The 9091-nt window shown below is 38.7% G+C and overlaps 1 protein-coding gene across 1 annotated transcript; it reads right to left on the bottom strand.

The window, feature by feature from the left end:
• Positions 1-3421: 3421 nt before the first annotated feature.
• Positions 3422-4955, bottom strand: LOC308705567 (GTPase IMAP family member 7-like; the record flags this gene model as incomplete). Its single annotated transcript, XM_081390642.1, has 3 exons — positions 3422-3448; positions 3731-4755; positions 4943-4955. 3 exons carry the CDS (start codon positions 4953-4955, stop codon positions 3422-3424), a joined length of 1065 nt encoding a protein of 354 aa, XP_081246768.1.
• Between the last annotated feature and the right edge of the window lie 4136 nt (positions 4956-9091).

Genomic DNA, 9091 nt, shown 5'->3' with positions numbered 1-9091 from the left:
TTGGCCTGATGTCATCCCAGGCCTCGCTCGATAGGCTTAAGCAGTTGCCGCAGAGCAGCCAATGAGCGAGCAAGCCGTCTCGCCATAGCTGTCTGCTGCTGCCGCAACGCGTTTTACATATATGAAAATTAAAGGATAATTTTTTGCTTCAGTGTTTCGTGAAAAGAGACTTTTCCCGTAGCGTTTTGATAAAACGCAGTACGAGAGGACTCTCGTAAGAGAACTAACATGTATAAACCTTAATCTAACGTAATAATTAATTCAAAATGAATTTACATCTGTCTGATATTACACTGAGTTACAATGGACCAGTGGTTTGGAAAATTGATGGATGTATGATTCAGCTGTGGCGCCATCTTCTGGTGAGACGCGGTAATTCGTTCGACGCGATCCTCACAGTGCATTGTGGGTATTCCCTAGCCCTTGAGTGGATATCTAACTCCAGAACCGTAGATACACACGTCACAGCAGAAGTCTGAGGACATCAGACCCGGATTTAGGATGGTGCTGACGATCACGCCCCCCACTTCGAGCACTGCTAAAATTTGAGCCGTTTTAACTAACATATCTTAAAATATTTTGAATTTTTTTTTTGTCTCAAGATGCACATCATTTTATTTTTATTTATTTATTTATTTATTTATTTTCTAAGGTACGTTTTTAAAAGCTACTTAAATGTCCCAATTTAACAAAGGACTAGTCCTGGCTCAATCTTGTGAAACCGGGACACTGAGTTACACGGAGTGTGGATATGTTTAGCTTTAATGTCCCTTGCGATGGACATCAGCAGGCCCGGGGTGGGTAATCGGGAGAATCGGGAGAATTCCCGGTGGGCAGCTTCACTTTTGGGCCGGGCGAGGATTTTTATTTTATTTTTTCACATTTGTCACGTCAGTTACATTAGGCTACACACGTTTCGCATTCTGACACCGCAGCCGCAGCGCGCAGCCTCTGCGTGGGTTGTACCATGTGAGGGAGTTCTCCCCTCCCCTCCTATAGAGTTGGTTGGGTCCATAGCCCGTCTTTTCCAAAACGTTTTCTCAGGTGGGCTACCGCGGCACCGCCGGCGCCTACCGATAAGCTGGGCCGGCCCTACCGTAATGCGTCAGGGAGGATGGATGGGAGGAAGAGGCCATGAGGTATGGAAGCTTGTTTCCGCCACAAAATAAAACATTTTAAAAGATAATTGCGACTTTTTATCTCACATTGCGAGTTTACATCTCTTTACGTGACTTAAATTTCTCAGAATTGCGAGATATAAAGTCAGAATTGCCTGAAATAAAGTCGCAATTGCGTGTTATAAAGTCAGAATTGCGTGAATTAAAGTAGCAATTGCGTGAAATAAAGTCACAATTGCGTGTTATAAAGTCAGAATTGCAAGATATAATGTCAGAATTGTGTGAAATAAAGTCGCAATTGCTTCTAAAGTCTAAGTGAATTATTATTTAACCTTTACATTATTTGTTAAACCATGGTATTAAAGGGATACTCCACTTTAAAATGAAAATTCTGTCATCATATTCTCATCCTCATGTTGTTTCAAACCTGTATGAATTTCTTTCTTCTGCTGAACAGAAAGGAAGATATTTAGAAGAATATCAGTAACCAGACAGTTTCTGGTATCATTGACTTCCATAGTATATATTTTTTCCTACTATGAAGTTCCACCATTCCACCAAAAGTGGTCCGGTCTTGGGCCTGAAACTCCCGGGCTGAAAAGTGGCCCCACTCCGGCCCTGGACATCAGGTCTTGAAAGTTATCAGCAGGAACCTCATAACTTGTGTGTGTGGCAGGTTGTGATATTTGTGCAAGCATTTCAAATCTAAAATACAGAGCTACAAACTCTAATGTTAATCCTTTATGAACAATAATGTCTATTAAATAAATATTAATATTATGATTTTGTGTCCTCAATGTTGTGACCATAAACTTATGTCATTTGGTTTTTCATTAGTTTTAGTAAAAAACAACAACAGTTAATGTGAAATGAGTGAATACACACACACACACACACACACACACTGATGCCTTGATACTGTATGCACACAATCATGTATTTATCAAAACCAGCAAGTACATAAACACACACTTACTCAGATTCACACACTAAAAACAACAAAAAGAAATCAAACAAGTCTTTATATCATCTTACCTTTTTTTTCTAAATTTGTATTGCATTGCTATTGTTTGTGCATTGGAATGTTTGCAAAGGATTGTGGGTGACTGAAGGACAATGAAGGATAAACTTGATGCATCCTTTAAAAACGACTGAATGAAAGACCCTAAAGGAAGGCTGCCTTCAAAGGATCTTTACACTGATTGAGACGTCCATCAACAGATCTTGATGACGAGGCAGCTGAGATATGAAGCCTTATGATTGAGAAGAACCCTTGATCTAAACACAGCAAGATCAGTGACGCTGGCTTCTTATTCACTGAATTAAACTCCACGATAGTTCATTCATGTTGCATGAGCGCCATCTGCAGGACAGACAATCCATTCAACATGTCAGAATCATACTAAAAGAACAGCAGCGTGTTAAAACCCTGGGGTCTTTCTTTCTTAAAAAATGTGAACTTAACCACTGTTAATGAAAAAAAGTAATTTCTGTGCATTGTTTATTTTTTTATGCAAGTTATAATTTGTAAATAAAATAAATTATTAGGCCTATGTAAATTTTCTATCTTCTATTTAAATCTTTTTTCAACTATTTACAAGATAAGTTATGTTTAAGTTCAGAAAAACTTACCAGCCGTCAAAACGGCTTCTGAGCGCTCTCACCTGCGCACCTACAAGCTGTGAGAACAGCTTTTGGTTTGCTCAAAGGACAAAAACAAGAAACAGAAAGGAAGAGAGAGAAAAAAAAGACAGCCTGCACCAGGGTTGAGAGGTCTGAAAAAGGCTTGTGGTTTCACAGCTCTCAGAAGAGTTTTAAAAAGCATCAAAGCGCTTGGCTCTGAAGCGAAAGACTGAAGTGCAATCGCACCTTCTGCTCATTATATACCCGCGCTGGGTGGAAGAGCAGCTGATGCAAATGATTGCACGCCAATGTGCATTAGCTTGTTTAGTTTCACAAGAAGTAGATTGGCCTCTCTAGCGAGATTCATATTAGTCGGTCCGACGTATGTCGAGAGTGACCGACTGATAGGGTACATACATTACAGTTACAGAAATATATAATATTGTAACGTGCTCCAAGAACCAAGTCAGAGTCAGGATCTAGATGCAGATAAAAAATGATGTTTAATGGCAAAAAACAGCATTAATAATAAAAACAGTAATTCATGGCTTGAGCGTAGAACACAAGACACAGAGTGTAGAGCTTCACCATAGCAATGAACCATGGAGGGCACGTTCACGAACATTAGGGAAAAAAAAACATTTAAATAATATATATATATATATACTGAAATTCGGTCATCATTTACCCTCATGTTGATCCAAACTCTATAACACAAAAGAAGATAGTCTGAAGAAAGTTTAAGCTGTCATGACATTTGGTCACATGATGTGTGAGAAACAGAGTTTGCCAGTAGTTAAGGTTAATTTTACCATGTTGGCATTGGGAATAAAAAGATTGAAGAGTATGACATAAACACATTATATTCAATAAGCAGGAATGAAATGTCTTTTTATTCAATGTAAGTTTGCCATTTTGCTATTAAGACCACACATTTCTTCTGCCTTCTTAGCCATAGATAAGCCATTATCCCAGGTATTCACTGCTACCTTTGTTATAACATCACACACAGAATCAGCTTCATCTGGAGCATTCCATGCAGTAGCAATGCCTTCCACAGCTCCTACCACACCTCCTATCACACCTCCAACTACAAGCACACCTGTAGCCAACGTACCTGCACCAACTGCTGCTCCTCCTCCCACTGCTCCTACACCTGCTGCTGTAATCGCTGTTTTTAGCGTTACAAATAATTGTAAAACAGACATAACTAAAGCTACAGCAATAGCCATTCCGAAAAGAGCACCAAGCACGGTCCCTGTTGTTACTCCTGCACACTTCTTCAGAAATTTGTAAAGAATACTTATTTTTGATTCTTCTCGTTTTTCTTCTGCAAGCAAATTGTCTTCAGTTATATTCTTCATCTCCTCTTGAATTTCTTCCTCCAGCTTTTGAAGCACCTCATTGGTGTAGCTGCCGTTCTCTTTCACCATCTCGTCGATGGTCTTCAGAAGATTTTTCACCTGAACTCTGTTGCTCTTTTTCCCTCGTTTACGTTTATTCCAGTATTTGTTGTCGATGACGTGACAGCGTCCTCCACATTTATCGACGAGCTTCTTTAGTTCTATACAATCCTCTATAAATTCTTCAATGGTCTTGCCTTCTAGTTGATCGCCATGAGTGAATAAGATCACTGTGTGTTTCAGGACGTGTTCCTCACTGAATGTTTTCAGGAGTTTTTCTATCACCTCACTTTCATGTCCTGTGTATCTTCCAACCTTCAGGACAATGATAAAGGCATCGATGGCTGGAGCGCACTCAACCAGACATTTGATGGTCTCAGATTTCAGCTCTTCATCTTCACAATCTGTATCAAATTGTCCAGGTGTGTCAATAACTGTGATCTTTCTTCCATTAACCTTCCTCTCTGCTTTTTGACATTCAACTCCTGCACTTGAAGCTGAAGCTTTAGTGGTGAATACATTTTCTCCAAAAATTGCATTCCCGGCGCTGCTTTTGCCATCTCCTGTTTTCCCGAGAAGGACAATCTTTCTTTCTGGCACTGACACACTGGCTGTTGGAAAAGTAAACGTTTTAATGAGAGTCTTTAATTTTAAGTTCCATGCTGTTTTTGAAACTTCTTTATATGAAAAAAAAATGTATTTTTCTTCTGTTCCTTAAGCATTCAGTAGCTCGTCTCTCTGCCATTGTAAACAGATTTTAGACTATAAATGTGACATTGTGCAACAATTATAACTTACAGGTACATCCCATGATCCTTGTCTGCTGGTGATGTCAGCCTCTGTATAAAAGTACATGATATTAGAGTTGTTCTTGACGTTAATTATTTGTGATGCTTCTCCAACCACCAAATTATTTGTTTCAATGATTGTATGATTTCATTTCAAACGTGATGTCCAAAACTGACATCTTCACTCTTTATTCAAATATTTGTAAGCATTTGTTAACAAATATAGTGTAGTTGTGCTTGGAGATGGAAATTATGAGTACATAATTTCTGCCCAGGCTGTAATGCTAAGAATTTATGAATGCAAAAAAAAATGAAATATTAATAACTGATGATGTTTTAGTCAATGTATGCTTTTTTCCAGTAAGCTTTTTATTTTTCTATGCATTTTTTATTTGCATAATAAAATAACAATTTGTATCTGTAATTTGCCCCTTTTTTGCCAAATATTTTTTGTCAGATAAATAACATAACCAAGTTTAGTGTTTATTTTCCTCATATTTTGATTGTTTTTGATCATTAAAAACAAATATCCCCTCCAGACATCATGTGGCCACCGCTGTGTGTGTGTGTGTGTATACAGTATATATAAAAGGACCTCCGATAACTGAAAGTTAAAATGGTAAAATGAGTTTTTCCTGCTACATAGCCTGTGTAAGACTTGAGATTAAAGTTAGCAGGATCTAAGGTGCATCATATTCCAGCGTTATAAAATATCCACAGATGTCTGGACACTATAATCAGTCCTGGTAACACTTCACAATTCACTGTGACTTTCTGTAAAGGGTGTAAAATGCAAAGTACTTACATAGTTTTACCTTCCTTTCTTTGTTTCTTCAAAAAAGTCAAGCCAGAAAGTGGAGAGGATGTTGATGGATGGTCACACCAAGCTTTTGCTTTCTTTTTAAATAAGTAAGCCAAAACTTTTTTTCAAGAAAGACTCAATACATTTCTAACGAACAAATACGACCTGAAATCAAAGTCTTGAAAGTAGTAATACAATGACAGGAACCTGATCTGATGAGACCATCACAGCTTTCAGGAAACATCTGAAGACACGCCTCTTCCACAAGAGCTTAAACCACAACCAGAAACAAAGAAACTTATATTATAGTACTTAACTCATATCTATTCATTTATACATTAGGATTGAGTACAAATCTCTTTAATTGCATTTCACTGGTCAATATTTAGGGAAGAACACTATCATGCCATTCATAATTCATCTTCAGTGTTCATTTGAAAGTTATATTCCTGCAGCCATGATTTGGCCAGGGTTTCAATTGCTGGAAACCTGCATATTAAAATAAAATATAGTTTTTGCATCCGACTGTAAATTCACATGTTAAACGACCGCCATCTGCTGGACAGAGAGTCATCCAACATGCCAGGTCATTTGAAACTGTTCAATCCTCCTGCAAAGTTTATCTCCATCACACCAGCCTGGAAGTGAGTCTGAAGAGCTTGATTAGCTGCTTTAATTAGATGTTTAATTAGGTGTGTTTAACTAGAGTCAGTGGCCTTACATTCGCAGGTTTGGATGCTAAAGCTGTAGCTAAATGAACAACAACAACTAAACCTTTACAAATACTTTTGTGTTCCACAGGATAGAGAAAGTTCTACAGGTTTGGGTCGACATGAGTGGGGAGTATGTGGTGACAAAATGTTAAACTCAAAAAATATAGAAAATATAGCTTCAATAGTGAAGAAAAGATGTATCTTGAACTGTATAAAAATTAATCAAACAATTTAATAATCAATTCAAAAGAAATGTATTCACCTTATATTTAACGGAAATACGGACACAGCCAGTTGACGTTTTTTTTTGCGCGAGACTTTCCGTCACTGGCTAGCTTACTCACTTTTCACCGTAGCGGTTAATCAAACAAGTCTTTGTAACAACTAACTCATCGTTATGGCTTCGAGGAAGACCGGGATTGTTTGTGCAGTTAGAGGTTGTCATAATAACTGGTACAAAAGAAAGATTTACTTGTAGCAGGAGTGTTTTAATCATCGAACGCGTATACGAGAGCTGAATGTAATCGCGAGGCGCCCTACGACCTTTACCCCGCCGAAGAATGAGGAATCCCTTCACCAGTGGTTAATAGCTTTACATTTGAAGAAACCACAGAAGCGACCGTATGTTTGCTCTTTTCATTTCGTGAACACAAGACCTGATCTGGCAAATAGTTGTTTTAGTAATGAAAATTATATACATACAAAAATCTTGAGCTCAAACTTGACTTTTGAGCACTATTTTAAAGTTACTGTACTCTGCCTTTGTATTGTCAGCAAAAAGTGAGAAGTCATGCCAAGGCAAAAGGCAGTAACTTCCACATTATTAATATTTGGTTGCTGATCACCATTAACAAAATCATTATAGTAACACCTGTATAAAATCTAGTGATCATGGCATTTGTTTTGTATGATTTACAATTATTATAGCCATCTACTTATTGTTATCATGTGCTTTGGTTGCATTCTGATGGCATTATAAATACATTTGACATGACAAAATACCTCCATAGATATATTAGTCCAGCGTTGGCTCGACCGTGTTTACGGCGGTGCTGAAGGCGCCGGTGAAGTTTTGGCACTCTGCCAGCTAGATGCATGAGTGTTTCAACTAGGTCCGGTACCCGAACTGGGTGAGGCGGGGCTTTAGTTCTTCGTTGTATTCATCTGCTATGGCATGTGTAACATTTTTCTTTCAACTCTGCATAATCCTTCGCAATCGATATCGTTAGTTAGCCCAGGGAAGCGAGGAAACGGAAGTGCCGCACAAAAAACGCAAAAATTGGACCCATATTTACTTCCGCTTTCGAAAATAAGGCGAATACCTGTATGATATTACACTGTAGCAGTTTGGATGTGGGCGCCCTCTTCTGGTGAGACACAGGAATTAATTCGTAAATACCCTCACAGTGCATTATGGGTATTCTCTAGCCCTTGAGTGGAGATATCGAACCGCAGATACACACGTCACAGCAGACTGAGGACCTCAGACCCGGAGTTAGGATGACGCTGAGAATCACGTATCCCACCCAAACACTAATCCTATCCTTCACTATAACTATAAGCTACCGTAACGAATACGAATGCCCAACCGTACTCCACCATTAAACATACACTTAATGATGATATAAGCTTCACCCCAACACCAGTACGCAAGAAAATGAGGGTATTCTACAGATTTAAATATAGCAGTGCTGATACTGTATACCAGTGCTACCGGCCCACTTCGAGCGCTGCTAAAAAGTGTGTTTGAGCCGTTTTAACTGAGAGCAACTTGCACTAACATATCTTAAAATATTTCTTACATGGTTTTGTCTCAAGATGCACACCAGTAGTTTTTCTAAGGCACGTTTATAAAAGCTACTTAAATGTCCCAATTTAACAAAGGCCTAGTCCTGGCTTAATCTAAGCCCTGTTTGTGAAACCGGGACACTGAGTTACACGGAGTGTGAATATGTTTAGCTTTAAGTTCCTTGCGATGGACATCAGGGGCCTCATTTATAAACGTTGCGTACGCACAAAAGAAGGCGTACGCAGCTCTCTACGTAATAATTGATATTTATAAAAAGCAAACTTGACGGGAAAATGTGCGGTCCTTCTCGCATACTCTGACCCAGGCGTACGCACAAAAACGGGTGAAATGAGAAATGGCGACACCGTTGGCAGATGGAAGAAACACGTGAAAGTGTGTGAAACTGTAGACCGTTGTGTAAAAGAAATGTCAATACTGCCTCTCATAAATAACACGAAGACTTCACAAAGCAAGTCTTAGGCTACAATTAACAGCCACGAACACCCGTTTGATCGATCTGCAGTCTAAAACAAACAAAATCAAACGAAAATTACAGCAGAAATGCAAATTAACACATATTTGCAAAAAGAAAAGTGAAATATGTTCTGCAATAATATTGGCATGTTATGCAATTCATCCTAGCTTGTCAGACGCAATCAAATGGATGGTAATAAAATGCTCCCGTTTTCCTCCACCGTGGCAGACACACTCTGGCGATGGAGCGCTAGACTCCTATTTCCTCTCTGTGTTTGCCATGATTTCTCAATCGATCACGCCCATAGTTGCCCAAAAATAGTCCGTGAAACGCCCAAAAGTTAATATTCATCGTCGATTAATATTAACTTTTAGGCGTTT

This window comes from Scardinius erythrophthalmus (genome assembly GCF_964197995.2).
Source record: "Scardinius erythrophthalmus genome assembly, chromosome: 2".
NCBI lineage: Eukaryota > Metazoa > Chordata > Actinopteri > Cypriniformes > Leuciscidae > Scardinius > Scardinius erythrophthalmus.
The sequence above is the reverse complement of the archived record's forward strand: the minus strand, read 5'-3'. Positions and strand labels throughout refer to the sequence as shown.